Genomic DNA, 16,762 nt, shown 5'->3' with positions numbered 1-16,762 from the left:
ATATGTCACTGTTGAATTTGCGTGTAGCATCGACCGAGACAGATACCAACAAAAGTCAACTCGCGCCCTCCTTGTTGTATTATTCCAAGAGTTCAACTTGAAGCCGATAACTTTGAAGCATTCACCATGGCACCTTCAGCAGTCGAGACGGGAGCAGCAGCCGTTGACCCCAAGGCCGTCAACGTCCAACCCATCTTGACACTCTCCGGAAAAGTTATTGCAGGTAAGCCATCATCATCAAGCCTCCTTTGCAACAACAAAAGGTCGACTTGGCCATTTTACTCATAACCGCCCTCCCTAGTAACCGGCGCAAACCGCGGCATCGGCCTCGGCGTCGCAGAATGCTGCCTCCTCAACAACGCAGCAAAGGTCTACTCCATCGACCTCGCGGAGCCCGGTGACGAGTTCGCCGCGGCGTCGAAGCAGTTCCCCGGCCGCCTCTTCTCGATCTCAGCAAACGTCACCGACGAGGCGAGCATCACGGCCGCCATTGACAAGATTGTCGAGGAGGCCGGCGCGATCCACGGTGTCGTCTGCAACGCTGGCCGGACGAACCACAAGGCCGCGCTTGATTTCACAAAGGAGGAGATTGAGTCGTTGTTTGGTGTCAACGTATGCTGATGAGGTACCCTTTTGAGAGGGAATGGAACACGTGTGCTGACAATGGGTTTGATAGTTGTTTGGTGCCTTTTACACCGCCAGAGCGGCGGCAAGAGCTTTCATCAAGCTGAAAATCAAGGGCTCAGTGGTGTTCACGGCCTCCATGGCTTCTTACCGCCCCAACAAGGTATGCTACAACTCTTGATTCTGTTAAAGCAGAAGCAAATGAGCACATACTTACTGACCTACGCGCAGCGGGTCCCATCGGCACCATACGGCGCCTCGAAGGCTGGCGTCCGCAACATGGCGCACACGCTCGCCATGGAGTGGGCAAAGTATAGCATCCGCGTCAACAGCGTCTCGCCCAGTCTCGTCAACACGGCCATGACCTACTGGGTGCCGCAGCAGCCGGACTGGGAGCAGCAGCTCAAGTACTACGGCGGCATGCCCCGTTTGGCCGAGGTCCAGGAGCTCGGTGGCGCGTACGTGTACCTTTTGAGCGACGCTGCGAGCTATACGACGTCGATTGATATCCCCGTAAACGGTGTTATTAGAAGTAAGTTAAGACCCCGGGATTATTATTAGGCCTCGCCGGTCAGGCCTCGTTAGTTAAGGGATAGCTTAGGGGGTATAAAGAGGGGGACTAAGTAACAAAGGAGTAGCTTAGGCATATATAAAGCGCTAGTAGTATACCTTAAGGAAAGGGTAGATTTTAATAATTTATTTTTTAAACCTTAATAATAATTAGCCTCTATAAGCTTTTTTTTTATATTATATACTTATTAATAATTTAAAATCTTTATTTATAAAAAGGACTAGGCTAGAAACTTAAAATATTAATAAAAACGAGATATAGTAAGAGAGCGTAGTTAGTATTATAATAATAATAAAAAAATAACTCTTTTTTATTAAACCCCCTAGAATCGCCTCTTTTTTAATAAATAATATAAAAATAAAATATAATAAAATAAATAACGTAATAATAATATAAAAAGACCGTATTACTAAGAATATTAATAAATTTTAAATAAAATAGCGAACCTCTTACCCTTACTTATTAATACTTAAACTAAATAATAAATAATAGGCTAATAAAACTATAAAAATAAGAACGATAATTAAAAAAAGAAATCCTTATTATAATATATAAAGAGCGCTTATATAAAAAATGAGTAAATTTAAAATACTTATAGAGCTTTTTAAATAGCTTAGCCCCTGCGCTAAGGGCTATAGTTTTAATTATAATAGCCTCGAACGTTAATTTTAATATAAATAGAAACGTAAACCCCTAGACTAAGAATAATTTAATAAATAAAGCCGTATTTAAAGCGCCGCTTAAGTAATAATAAAGTAATAAATTCGTACTACTTAAGCCCCTATTTATTAGCTCCTTTTTAACTTAAATAAGCGCCGTAAATAAAATATTTATATTTAAACTATTATCCCTCTTTAACTTATTATATACTAATAAATTAGTATAGGATTTATAAAGCTTCTTTTTTAACTATTATTATCGCTTTAATTTATAAGCTTAATAAATAAAAATAGACTATAATAAAGTAGTATATATAGTTAGCTACTTAAGTAGTAATATAAAAACCTCTTAAATATACTATATTTTTAACTACTAAAGGACCCCTAGGTTTATAATAAACTAGGTTATATAAAAAGAACTAAAGACTTTTTTATAAAATAATCTATTTAATCTTATTAACTAAGGAATAATAATAAGTATATAACTAAATAGTATTTCGTAAAGTTAAAAAAAGAAAGTTAACGAGTTCGTTAGTTATATTAATAAGCTTAAAATAAAACTAAAACATATTTTAATAAAGAAATAGAAGATCTTTATATTAATAAATAAGCTACGGCCCGAACTATGCCTCGTAATAATATTATAAATAAAACTTCTATAAACTTATTTATAATTAATATTATTAATAAGACGTATTAAATAATCCTTATTATTAATAAGGAGCTTATAAACGTCCCCTAAGTAATATTCTAACTTAAATTTAAACGAGTTAATAAGAAGATATTAGGGTATTAATAAATTAAATATATAAAAAATACGCCGTAACTCGCTTAATAAGGATATTACGTATTATAATTATTAAAAAACTAGCTATATTATAAGGGATTACCCGTAATTACGAGAGTAGTATTAGTAATATTATAATTATAATAAAACTAAGTACCTCGCTAATAACTACCTAAGTATTATATATTATAAATATAACTAAAAGGGGTATAAGGCCGCTAGTTATTAGTTAAACCTTATTTTAGCTAAGTAGCGCGGATTAATAATAAGCTCGAATACTATTTTAGTAAGGAGAGTAGTTAGTAATTAATAAGAGTAGTACTTAAATATTTTAACTTATATATACCTAAACTATTTATTTGTTTTTTGTTTTGGTATTCTGCCTTTGCTAGCTGCTCGGGCGATTCTCGATATCGGTTACACAGTATTAATACACGGTATTAGTAGATACTCACACTGTCTCGCTAGACTATTTTTTTAGATTTTCTAACTTTTTAACTTTCCCTCTTGCAAAGTTCACAACTACGGATCATACCTAAACTATATATAGGAAAAGCTAAGCGCCCTTATTAATTTAAAAATAAAAAAGGAACGTAGTTAGTATTAGGTTATTTAATAATTTTAATACTAATTTACGAATTTACTTATTACTATAGTTAATAAACGTAGAGGGTAAATAAATAAAAACGCTAAGAAGCTATTACTTATAGCTTCGAATTATTAATAATAACTACGTAATAGAAATATAACTATATCGCTTCGTAATAATTAATATTACGGCGCTTATACTTATCCTTAGTTTCCCTTAACTAGAGGATATTAACTTATTAATTAATTAAAAATAAAAAAAAATAATAATATCTAATCTATAAATAATATATTTACTTAGATATCCTAAAAAAGGGGCTACTAAATAACTTAGTTTTAATAATACTCGCGTATATTATAATTAACTTAGTTATAAATAGTAACGTAATATTAATAAGCATAGCTAAAGACTAAAAGCTACGTTACTAAGATTTTAATAATTTATTTTTAAAAAAGAAGGCTATTTTATTATTAAATAGAGTACTATACGATTATTATATTAAACTAAATAACGCGGCGCCTATTCCTTAGGGACCTATTTACTTATTATCGAACTATAAGCTCAAGATTTTACGTAACTATTTAATAAAAATAAAAGCTAGGAGCTAAATATGCCCCTTTATAAGCTTAGTAAGAGTACCTATCCTTTTTATATTTAAAAAAAAAAGAGAGCTACGACTTTACCTTAATTATAAAGTAATTAATAAAATTATATAAAGAAATAGAACGCCGCTATTACTAATTAAAAAGATATTAAATAGACTATTTAATACTTCTATTTTTATAAAACTAAAATTAAAAAACGCGTATTATTATATACATATAGCCGAGGGTAATAAGTAAAAAACGGCTTTTTATATTAAATATAGGTAGTTTAAGTACTTAGTTATATTTTTTAAGCTAATTAACGCACCCGTAACTTTCTAAGCGTATATTAATAACGTTTTAAGCGGCCTAGTTAACACTATTTATATTATATATTTAAATAATATCTTAATATATAATAACGACTACGTAGTATATAAAGAGTATATACGTAGCGTATTATAAAGACTATAGTAATAGAACCTATATCTAAATAGTAATAAATACGAGTTTTATATATTATATATAGGCTTTTTAAAATATATTATATTTAATAAAAGTATAAAAATAGAACCCGCGCGTACCGAAGTTATAATAAATTAGCTATTTTTAAAGAGCGTTAAAAATATATAAACGTTCTTTAAATTTACGGGGTTTTACTATAGATTTATTAATAACTACGCTAAGATAATAGTACTTTTAATAAACTTATTAAAAAAAGTAAAACCGGAATAGTTAGAGCTATTAATACTTACTATAAAGTTATTTAAAAGGCTATTAATAATATTTACTAACGCGCTAATATTATAATATTTCGACCCTACCCTATTTATATAGTTATAAATAAACGCTTTAACTCGAGCTATTAGCTTAGTAATTACGTAATTATTTAAGGGTAATTAGTACTTAATTACTTATAAGTTAAGGAAATTAATAAATACGGAGAGCTATTATAATATAAGAAATATAAAGCTATTAATTATTATAGACGTACTAAAGAACTAATAATATTACCTCGCTTATAACTAAGATTAGGTTATAGTATTTATAAATTATTTTAACTTATAATTCTTAAATATAAAAAAGAGATTAAACGGGAGATAGCTATGCTAACTAAACGAATTCGTAATATTTAATATTAAGATTAGGTTTAAACTAAGTATAAAAAACCTAGTAAATAGACTATTACGAAGACTTAATTATAATAAAAGTAATAATAATAGTAGAGTAGAGGAGCTATTATTAAAAATAAAAAAAAACCTTTATAGTACTAAAAATATATAAGAGCTTTTTAAAGTTATAATAATTAAGTATACGAGGACGAGCTATAGGAGCGGCTTTTAAATAAAAAGGATAATAAGTATTTTAGAAATAAAATTAATAATAATATAAAAAAATAAGTAAAAGAGGTTAAGAGCTTTAGCTTAAAGGAACTTTAAAAAGTACTTTAAAAAATATAATAAGGCTACGAGCCTAGGGTATTAAAGTTATAATATAATATTTAAAAAGCTATTTAAGCTTATTATTAAAATTATAAATCGCAAGCTACTCGTTCTATAGAACTCCGATATAATAAGAGTATTTAAAATAATAATTAATAAAGAGGGGTTATTAATAATAAGTTAACTACGGGCTACTTAATAAGAGGATATTTTTATAAAAAATAAGTAATAAATTAAAAAGAACTAACGGCCTTGCTTAGTTAAAAAGAAATAATAATAAAACTAAGTATATAATTTAAAAAAGCTATTATATTATAATAACTACGCTTACGTATTGCTATATAAGGGGCTAAAGAGGGAGATTATTAAAATATATTATAATATACTTATAATAAGATATTATAATATAAAGCGAATAATAGTATTATTAAAACGCTATTATTACTAAAATAGAGTAAGTAAGGATATAAAAAGTTATATTAATATTTATATAATATATTAATAAATAAAGCTTTGTTATTATAAGCTCTATAGCTTATTATACCCCCTATTTACCCCGGTTAAACTGTAATAAAAAATATTATTAGATTTTATTATAAGCTTATTTATATTAACTACGCTAATTAAGAAGCGCCCTTATAATATAGTACTCGTTATAATAAACCGATTTATAAAATATAATATTTATATTATTATAAGGACGACCTTTATAGCCTAAAGATTTATAAACCTCTTATTTATAAAAATCTTTATTAAGTTTAGAATACTTAAAGGGATCGTCTTTAATAAGGGGTCGTTATTTATAAATAAGTTTTAAACTTATTTTTATTACTTCTTAGTAATAAAGAGGTATTTTAATACTACGTTCTATTTATAAATAGATAATTAAATAAAATAGTAAAATTAATACTTAGAGTAGTATTTTTATTGTTTTTATATTTAGAACTAATTAAATTAGGTATAGCGTCTTTATTTAGCTAAGTTTATATATAATAACGCTTAGTACTTAGTAATTTATAAAGCGCTTATTAAGGCCCTATTTAAGTTCTTATTTACGTACTTTATATTAATCTTAATAAGGGCTCGAGATAGTATATAAAATATCTTAACTAAGGAGCGTATAGCTTAATTATAAACTAATTAAAAAGCTTTATAACTTTTTATATAAAAAGCACGCGAGATATATAAATAATAAATTAATAAAACTAAAATAAATATATTATATAAAGTAAGTAATTAAGTATTATTATTAAAGAAGAATATTAATAAATAGCGTCCTAGTTAGAAGTTAGTTAATAAATATCTAGGCTTATTTAAAGTTAAATTAATAATTAAAACAGTAGGGGTCGCTTATTAACTAAATATATTAACGTAATATAAAATATATAATATATTTTATATATCCTTATTTAAGCCGTATTAATATTATAAAGAAGCTTTTTAAAAGCCCTTATTTATTAGGGATATAAACGGGGAGCTACTTTATAAAATAAAGAATATTATATAATATAAAGGGCTAAAAAAGAGGTAATAATACTTAATTTAATAAAAGGGATATAATAATAATAAAAATACGTAAGAGCTAGCTAAGTATATTAAAAACGTAGCGTTAATTAATATATATAAAAAACGAGTTTTAATTAAATAGCGCGCCCTAGCTCTTAATAAACTTAATAACGTAGCGAACTAATTATTAATAAAAAAAAAGGGGGGCTATATAGCTATAACTAAGTAATATAAACGTACTAATTATAAACCGTTTTTTTAATTTTTATAACGCGCGAGAGGACTACCCTTATTTATAAGAGAACTACTTTTATATATAAAAGGGCTACCTTAGCTATTATCCTAAGAGTTATTATAAAAAAATAATCTCTTTATTATTAACGAATTTATAAATAATTAGTTACGAATACGGAGTATAAGCGGGGCGACTATATATTAATTAGAATATTATTTAAGCGGTATACCTCGTTATAAATAGTATAAAGTAATATAATTATAATATTATTATAAAATAAAAATATAGCGCGGGAAGAGCTTATAACTACCTTATTATTATTATTATTAATAATAAGGGTCGAGCGGGCCTCTTTATTAGCGCGCTTAAGTACTTTTTATATATTATTAATAGCGATTTAGTAGGTCTATTAGAGCTATAAAATAATATTAATAACCTAAATAATAATAATAATAAAATAATAATAGAATAATAAGCTTCTAAATCATAAACGTTATTATTTAAAATAAGAGTAGTACTTTATAAGGTTTAGACCGTAAATTCTACGGACTTAGGGACCTAAAATATTATTAATATAATACGTAAAAATAATAATAAAATAGTAACCGCGCTAAGCGCTTATTATATTTTTATAAAAATAGTTTTATATAGTATACTTAATATAACATATACTAAATCTTAAAAAAGTATTAAATAAAAAAGTAAATTAAGGGCTATAAATTACTAACTTAGCTAATTATAATACTTAATTTTTAAATCGAGCGCTTTATATATAATGTAAATAGAATAAGGGAGCGGGCGTACTTAACTAACCCTAATCTTCTTAACGTTCGCTTTTTTTTTTTTTTAATAAGAGTTTATAATAATTAGTATAAGTAGTATATAAATAATAATATATATACGAAATTAAGGTAAATAAAAAGGATATTAAATTTTTTAAATAGACCGCTATTATTACTATTACTAAGCGTACCTATAATATTAATAACTATTCTATTATTAATAATAATAATTTCGTAATTAAAAGCTATATTTATATTAAAACGAGTTAATAATAAATATAAAATAACTCTATAAGAAACTTACTTAGGTACGGGAAGTATATAAAAATAAGAATTTGAAAAATATTCGTTAGTTATAATATTTATATAATAAGAGAGTAGCGTAAATACTAATAAAAATAAAAAACTATATATAAAAAAAAAAACTACGAAAAAAAAAAAGAATTTAGAATTATAATAGTTTAAAAAGGGGTTAATATTAATAAATAAAAGTGGGGTAATAACTACTTAGGTACTAGTAGTCGTAAGAACGGCTTATAAATAAGAGCGACTTAAGTATAAAATTATAGGGCTATTATTTAAAATAAAAGGTTTATATTTAAACTAACGGGCGCTGCTTATACTTGCCCTTATACTATATATTTAAGGACTTTTTAAATAAGGGATTAACGTAATATATATAAACTATAAATAAGCTTTAAAATAAAACCTAGGGGAGGGAGTACCTTATTAAGCCTCGCTAATTAAGCCTTATTAGTTAAGGAATAGCTTAGGGAATATAAAGAGGGGAACTAAGTAATAAAAGAGTAGCTTAAATATATATAAAGCGCTAGTAATATACTTCGAGGGAAAAGTAAATTTTAATAATTTATCTTTTAAACCCTAATGGTAGTTAGCCTTTATAAGCTTTTTCCCTATATTATATACTTATTAATAATTATACTTTAGAAAAGGGGAAAATTTACTAATAATAATACTAGTCTGCTAAATAAATATAATAATAAATAACTATAATATTAAAAGAAAGTATATAAAGAAAGTTATCGCAAATTGTACTACTATAACCACTTAGCATTTTAAAAATAAAAGATATTATAAGCTTTAATCAATTAGTGCTATATAGGATCTTAATTAAGCCTGGCAATCTTTTGTATTATACTTAGAGAATCTTCAGTTTACCCTTTGCTTAAATGCCACAAAAGGGACCAGATTCAGTATTACGTAAATGGCCCTAAACAGCATGCCTTTTACATAGTTGCGGCTCAACATGTTTAATAGCCAGGCTGAGTAATTATCCATACTCAACTTCCTTTCCGAGCCCCGTGCTGCCCAAGATATGTCCAAGCTTTAGAAACCTCGAGGGGTAAGAAATACGTTATGGTCTCAGACCTTCTCCAAGCGTCACGGACCCAAGCCCTATAAGACCTTAGAAATGGCTACGAGGATGAGCACGGATTCTTATCGATCTGGGCGTGGGGGTTTGTCGTCCCTCGCGTGAGTCGCGTCGGGAGTCGGGTCGGGTGAGCGCATATTATCATTATTACTAGACCCATTTCAATGCGACTGTATCATTCAGACTAAGAGAGCCTCATCTTAATTAGTCATCAAATCCATATTCAACGCCCATAGAAAGCACGTGGATCTTTCATGGATTTGAACATTGTAGAGCCGCAATGAGCGTATCAGAAACCATTCCCATCAGTGTTCCATTTTGTGCTTGGCTATCTTACTCGAGGTGGTTGTTCGTCTAGCTCTACGTCAGAGGCAGCGGCTATCACGTGATGATGCCCTTCTTGACATTCTTCGATATCGAAAACGAAGCTGTCAGTTCTCGACGCTCTGTCAAATTTTCTCTCTCTTTCTTTTTGTGATTGTCATTGAGGAAGATTTGCATTTCCAACACTACACAAAAATCGCACATCACCTCCATCATAAGAAACTTTGATTTCTTTGCTGGGGTTTGGTGTGAAGAACAACCGCGCGGGAGACTCCATACTTGGGCTATGGAATCACCGGGGAAGCCCACAAATTTCCTGAGGCAAAAGTTTATGAACTTCACGCGGAGCTGGAGGAATCCGGAGCCCCAATGACGAGGGCGGATTTTCTCCTAAAGACCCGTTAAACCCCCCGGAGAATAATAACTCAAACCATTAAGCCCGACCCAGAGATTTAGCAGGGAAGCAATCTGCATCCGCGCCAAGCTCCGAATCGACAAGAGATCCTTCACTCTATTTCGACAGCGGCCCACTTCTTCTCCTAGAGCCGAGAACCTAATTTCATCTCTTTAGGAGGGCTCTCTCGTTTTCCTGTTCATCCAAACTATGCGCAAGAAGTCCGACAAAACATACCAGAAGCATATCCACACTGGCGGAGTTTCCGTTACATTGGGTCAGAAAACGCGCATGAATTAAGCCAGTGCCAAAGAAGAAACATAACCGACAGGCGCATGCAAGCGAACAATGTCGTCGATATTCGCACCCGCTGGACATGGAGTCTTGGTCCGAGCCAAGACCTCGGAGGACCGGATCCGGCTGCGATCAACCTGCTTTCTCGGGCAGGTCTCTTGACAGGTCTCGGCGTGCGCAATCTTGGCTATCTGTGAGGAATTCTGGTTTCCTATGATAGAGACCCCCTTAGCACGGTGCCCCTCCCGTCTCCTAGATTGGATGGCCCTTAGCAGACCGCCTCGCGGAGGACTCTGTCGCTATGAGCTGACTCCTCTTCAAGTAGAGGTTGATGCGCCGGTGATCCGACGATGGTGGATAGGGTATCCATGAGAGGGTCAAAAGTATCGCCAAAACCATCCCGTTTAGGCAACTCGAGACCTTCTCGTGAGGCTCGGTTGTCCTTGGGACCCAGAACACCCACAATTAGTCAGGATGACTGACGATGGCCCCCCACGGAGAAGGGGTGCCTCAGCCAAGGAATCCAGAAAGTTGGGATCCGTCGAATTGATTAGATTAGATCGTGTCCAACCAGTAGGAGAGCATTTCTCGTCTCGTCTCGACTCGTGCATCAAGGTAGGCCCTAGTTTCCAACTTGGCGGTTGACTCGGATCAAAACCCAGCATGTTTATTTTCTCAAGACATGAGATGAACCAGTGGCGTTTGGTTTGTGAAGCCCATGCGGCCCAACCCTGAGGCCGCCGGGTATAGAATGCCCCGACAAGGTCAGCGGTGCAAGTAGGATGGAGATCATCGTGATCAAGGGGGGGGGGGGGGGGGGTGTTTGCTGGCGGAAATCGAGCGGAAGGGCAGACGTATAAGTTCTTTGGGATCGCCATGCTTTCTTGAGGAGAATCTTTACGCTGCTTGGCAAGAATCGTCACTTCCATCCATTCACTCTTTCTTCACGTTCATTACACACCGCAGAAGATGAAGTCCTTCCTAATCGCCACGCAGCTCCTGGCTGTAGCCATGGCCGGCGAGCCCTGGGTCAACGAGGTCGACACCGGCTTCGAGACCTACCTCGACAGCACAAACTATACCAAGGGATCCCTCCCCCTTCTTAAGGATATTCGCGCCATTCCCGACTTCGATTGGGCGGCCCGCCAGCACCTCGACAACCAAAAGTACTCCTTCTACCGCACCGGTACCGCCGGCGAGTACAGCTACCGCCACAACCTCGACGTCTGGCAAAAGGTGCAGCTCCGCTCCAAGCACCTGAGCGACGTCATCAAGCTCAACGAGACCATGGCCACCACCATCCTCGGCTACAACTTCAGCGCCCCACTCTTCATTGCGCCCGCCGCCCGCGCCGTCTACGGAGACCCGGACGCCGAGCTGAACCTCGTCCGCGCCGCCGGGAACGAGAATATCCTGTACATCCCGTCCATGTACGCCTCCAAGTCCATCGAGGAGATCGCCACCGGCAAGGTGAACGGTACCCTCAACGGACCCCAGGTCATCTTCCAGCAGATTTACACCAACGCCAACCTCTCCGTTACGTGGGAGAACATCCGCCGTGCCGAACGCACCGGTGCCAAAGCCATCGTCTGGACTATCGACGCTCCCGGTGACTCCGTTCGTCACCGTGCTGCCCGCTACGACACCACCAACGCCAACTCCGTTTCCTCTGCTCTGACCTGGGACATCTACGACCAGATGAAGAACCAGACCTCCCTGCCCATTATCCTGAAGGGCATCACCACCGCCGAGGAGGCCCTCCTTGCTATTGAGAAGGGCGCCAAGGCTATCTACATCTCTAACCACGGCGGCCGTCAGCTTGATCACACCCCCGGCCCTCTCGAGATCGCCTACGAGATCTACCGCAACGCCCCCGAAGTCTTCCAGAAGGTCGATGTCATTGCCGACAGCGGTGTCCGCTACGGTAACGACGTTTTGAAGCTTCTTGCCCTCGGCGTCAAGGCGGTCGGTATGGGACGTCCCTTCATGTACGCCAACTGCTACGGTCTCCCGGGTGTCACCAAGGCCATCAACATCATGAAGACTGAGATTGTCCGTGATGGAGCCCAGATGGGTGCGACTGATGTTCACAACATCAGCACCAGCTTCGTAAGTCGAGTGAAGTCAAATCGGGAAGACTTAGGACTAACTAGTTGCAGCTCAACCTCCGCCAGCTCGAGCAGAATGTCTACCTCTTCGACCAGCAGTAAAGACTGTGCGCGTAGCGTATTATAAAGTTGGGGATGTCAGGCTGGAACATGTATTGCATGCAGCGTTGCTGCGGATAGAAACGGCGTTCTCATTGGGATTGGGACCAAACACTTCATTGATATTTCGACCTGTTTTAGGGGTCAACTTTCATGTCCATACTCTAACACAGTTACATAGCACGAAAAGCGTCATGATTATGTCTCGTCAAAGTTTCTGACGACCAGTCCCATTCAAGTTGCAATTGAGTCAAGATGAGTGAATGGTTGCGGCATGATATTTGGCACATTGGCAAAATTAAGGGGCCCATCAATGTCAAACATTGGCGGCCGAACTGAATTGAGCCCCGTGACAACGGCCCCGCGCCGGGGTTCGGCCCCACCTCTTGCTGCTCGGATATCCCGCTCAGTTCTCTTTGATCATGTTGAGGGATAGTGACCGTTTCGCCCCCATTCCTGCTCGAATCTAGAGTCAACAGGTTGTACCTATGTCGGGAAGCTACCCTTCTCGGGCCCAAAGTACCCTCTCTCGGGAATGGGGAGAATTCCAATCTGAGATCCATCAACTCCTGCACCGCTCACCGTATTCCCCCACCATTTGAAGGCGATTGGGTTATATCCAACGGCGAAGAACATGACCAGCGCTGAAACGGCAACTCCGGCAGTCAAGGCAGCTGACAGGACGTAGTTGTACTTCTCCCACCAGGCCAGACGATGCCTAGGAAGCCAGTACATGAAGATGTATCCGAGAATGAAGCCAGGTGTTTTGTACGATAAGTTTGACGGTGCCCAATGTTGGATGCCTTGAATGACAAGGACCGGGTTCAGCCACAGCAAGGAGGCCACAAAGGGGAAGAGAGTCTTGTCCAGACGAGCAAACGTCTTTGGGCTCAGCTTGAGTCGTAGCTTTTCTCTGACGCCTGGGAGATACTTGGGACCGTAGCCTTGACCGACCAGGAAAACAATGGCAATGAGCGTTCCAAAGAGGAAGCACCCTATTCAGCGGTCAGTACATGTAATCCAATATCATCACTGTGCTCCTGCAAACTTGAACTCACATTTGAGGATCGGATAGAAAGACACAAACATGCGCTCTGAGCCAAGAAGACCCCACATCAAGCTGTTCGTGTAGAGAGGAGCACCATCGTTGGCGCATGTGAATCGACTAGGCTGCGTCGGGGTACACAGCCCCTTGACATTCTCCAAGATGAAGTTCTGCGTAGCTACAGCTACGAAGCAAGTAATGATGATCGTCCCAATCTGGCTCCGGAACACCGCGCGAGGTGCAATCTTGGCATAATGCGCCATCTTCTGATCTTGGACGTAATTGTCGCCATAGCCCGCGAGCGCCCAAGACCCCAGAGTCTGGGAGAAGAGGAAGGCGTTGGTGTTGCCGGGGAGGAGGTAGCCCGTGATGACCTGGATGAGAGCGCCGAGGCCGAGGTTGGTGCCCGTCGTGGCGGAGAGGAAGGAGAGGGGCACGGCGAAGACGAGATTGATGGCGATCATGAGGAAGACGATCCAGACGGGGGTGCCGAGCGGGTAGATGTTGAGGAAGATGACGGAGACGACGATGGCGGCGACGAGGATGATGAGGAACCACCAGTCTGGGACCTCGGGGTACTTTGCGAGGAGTCGGCTGTGGATGTCCATTGCGCCTTCGTAGTTGCCCTTTCCGTGGCGGAGGCCTTTGTAGAAGTCGATGTATGCTTGGGAGATTGTCTTCCATTGGTTTCTGTAATCCATGTTAGTTCTTGAGTATAGCGGCGAGCATGTTGTAGTACGAACCCCATGATGTACAAAAAGTAAATTGGATAGAAGCAGTAGTTGGCTCCGACGGTGAGGAGATAGCCAGCTGAGTAGAACGGAGGAGAGTATTCTTGATAAGCAGTCTCGTTGAGTTGGTTGTTGAAGACCACATTCTGGACCACATACGGCGTGCCGTCATTGGCGAACGCAGATGAGGAGTTGATTGGGAGGTATGCCGTGTTGTACATGTTGGTGTAGTAGATACCAATGATGATGACCCCGCCCAGGATGGCACCGATGTACATTGTACACGTCGCGAAGAATGGCTGTGCCAAAGCAGCATACGAGGAGGTCGCCACGTTCCAGTCAAACGTGGTGATAGGGTTGAATAAGCCAAGGCCCAGCGAGGATCCTGTGATGATTGCTAGGGTCACGTTCTGGGGCGAGATCCAGGTCATCCAGTTGAACGTCGCCAAAGCCGTGAAGATGTAGCCTGGGAACCAGTAGTAGAAGAACATGCAGATGGTCACGACGTAGAAGAACTTGTACCGCGAGATTGTCCACCCGTTGATGTTCTCTCTCGGCTCCGGCCTGGTGAGCGCTCTGTTCATGGCGATTGTCGGCAGGATCGTCGGCCAGAGAGCCTTAACGGGGTACACACTGAACCGTCGTAGGTATCCGGCGAATCCCATACCCATGAGTTGCACAAAGAGGGTGAGCATCAGCTGGTACCCAAAGTTGACGAAGTCGAGACCGTAGTAGACTGGCGACTTCTGCACCAGGATCATGCCGTAACTATTGGTGGTGTAGATGGCAATGTTGTACGTGATGGTAGCAAACATTTGCTCCTTGAAATTCCACGGTCCTGGATTCAGAGAGTGCCGCGTACCGCGGACGGTGATGCCCCAGTCAGGTAAAACAAATTCGAGGACCTTGGCGCATGGGAAGAGCAGGATCTGGATAACCTGACCACTTAAGCCTACACAAACTCGGCTTTAGTAAAAGATTTCGAGGAAGACATATGAGATTTGATACTCACTGATGGCGGGGAACCTTGAGTTGAAGAATGTCGAGATAAAAGTTCCGATGATTGCCCAGCCTATACCCAGGAAGTACGCGCGAAACGTCTCAATGGGCACACTCTGGTCGTCCAAAATCTCGGCCACGGCGCGAACCCCAGGGTAGGGTGAGGAGAAGCGGATCATGACGGCGTCAATTCTCAAGTCCCGATCGTAGTGTTCCCCGTACTGTTTTGGTCCCTCGAGCAGCTTCTTCATTCTTTCTCTCATATCGGAGGGGAAGTTCCAGTCGTCCTTGAAGAACTCGACTGATTCTTCAATGATTTCGAGGGCATCTTCCTCCGTCATCTCATTGATCTTCTCCAAGATGTACTCTCCTTCTCCATTGGGTGCCAGCTCCTCAAGCTTCTCGTGGGATATCTGGTCCGAGATCTTTTGCTCTGGGTTGTCCACCCGTGCGGGGATCTTCTCGATATCCTCCTCCCGGGCCGGGGTCGGCTCCTCTCCGACGGTCTCCACCTTTCCGGACATTGTTACCCGAGGAATCGACGCCGTGTGCTGCCGGGTCCGTTGGAAGACTTACTTGTCGAAAGACGAAGAAGACGCTTGGAAACAAGTCACCATCTCATGATTTTCTCCGGGGAAGTTACCGAGGCTATATACCTCTGCAATTATCGTCCAACTTAGAGTTGTGTGGCGGGCGGAAGGCGGGGGAGTCGGGTCTCGGCCCAGCTATCGGGCGAGAAGATAGGTTCGTCCAACATGGGGGAAACATATCTCCAAACGGAACGAGATGCGCGCACCTATCTCCTCGCCCCAACCGGGCTGCACTGCATCGTCCATCCAACAACGTTGCATTCTCCCAGATCAACGTTGCGCTACCACGCCGTCTAACAGAAGAGAGTCAATCGTCCCACTGCCAGACTTATCCGGTATCACCCCCGCATGCTCTCCCGGCTCGGAGCTCCCCTCTCTCCAAAACAACCCGACCTGCCAGACGTGGCCTGCGGGGTGCATGCGTTCGCGAGGATCAGCGCCCCTGTACTTGCGCTATCGACCGGTGTCTGAACCAACGGCAGTTGGTCATTCGCCGCGGTAGGATGCGACGCCAGACGATAAAAAAGAGCCAAGATAGAGAGGGGTTGGAGCGGCGGATAGTTGCGGGATTGACAGCGACCCTTGGGGTTTGAGAGCTTGCGGACAAGTTCCGATATCTTGCGTTTTGATGAAAGATGCGAGTCCCTTTGCTGATGAAATGGGAAGAGACGTCGTTCGTCAACGGGATAGTGCTGGTGCATCTCACCAATCGGCATCGATCAAAGTCAAATGTGCGAAATTCTATCCAATTTAGAAATTCTGACTGACCTCATGGGGTAGTTCATCACATCTTTCCAGGGTAGCACAGGAACGGCATGTCACCTGATGAGATCCGATGGGTAAAGCACAATCAGACCGAGTGCGTGACAGAATGGCAAAAGTGTTTGTTTCGCAGATTTGGCTTGGCACTAGCATTCAATATCAACACTCATGCATGGAGCAGCTAACCCGCGTTTGGTGGACTTCCACATAGCAGAAGTGTGCCACGATGCACGCCACAGGCGTC

General features: G+C 39.0%; 3 protein-coding genes across 3 annotated transcripts; 2 read left to right on the top strand and 1 right to left on the bottom strand.

Moving 5' to 3' along the window:
* Positions 1–126: 126 nt before the first annotated feature.
* Positions 127–1,185, top strand: CLUP02_14335 (uncharacterized protein; the record flags this gene model as incomplete). The annotated part of the gene is made up of 4 exons (XM_049293265.1): positions 127–223; positions 302–612; positions 677–787; positions 856–1,185. The coding sequence occupies 4 exons, from the start codon at positions 127–129 to the stop codon at positions 1,183–1,185; spliced, it is 849 nt and encodes a 282-aa protein (XP_049150411.1).
* Positions 1,186–11,153: 9,968 nt separating this feature from the next.
* CLUP02_14334 (peroxisomal (S)-2-hydroxy-acid oxidase) lies at positions 11,154–12,394 on the top strand (the record flags this gene model as incomplete). Its single annotated transcript, XM_049293264.1, has 2 exons — positions 11,154–12,293; positions 12,359–12,394. The coding sequence occupies 2 exons, from the start codon at positions 11,154–11,156 to the stop codon at positions 12,392–12,394; spliced, it is 1,176 nt and encodes a 391-aa protein (XP_049150410.1).
* A 483-nt stretch (positions 12,395–12,877) lies between these two features.
* Positions 12,878–15,690, bottom strand: CLUP02_14333 (OPT family small oligopeptide transporter; the record flags this gene model as incomplete). Its single annotated transcript, XM_049293263.1, has 4 exons — positions 12,878–13,386; positions 13,450–14,126; positions 14,180–15,119; positions 15,180–15,690. The coding sequence occupies 4 exons, from the start codon at positions 15,688–15,690 to the stop codon at positions 12,878–12,880; spliced, it is 2,637 nt and encodes an 878-aa protein (XP_049150409.1).
* Positions 15,691–16,762: the final 1,072 nt, after the last annotated feature.

Source organism: Colletotrichum lupini, chromosome 7 (genome assembly GCF_023278565.1).
Source record: "Colletotrichum lupini chromosome 7, complete sequence".
Classification (NCBI taxonomy): domain Eukaryota; kingdom Fungi; phylum Ascomycota; class Sordariomycetes; order Glomerellales; family Glomerellaceae; genus Colletotrichum; species Colletotrichum lupini.
Note: the sequence above shows the minus strand (reverse complement) of the source record. Positions and strands in the feature narration are given on the sequence as shown.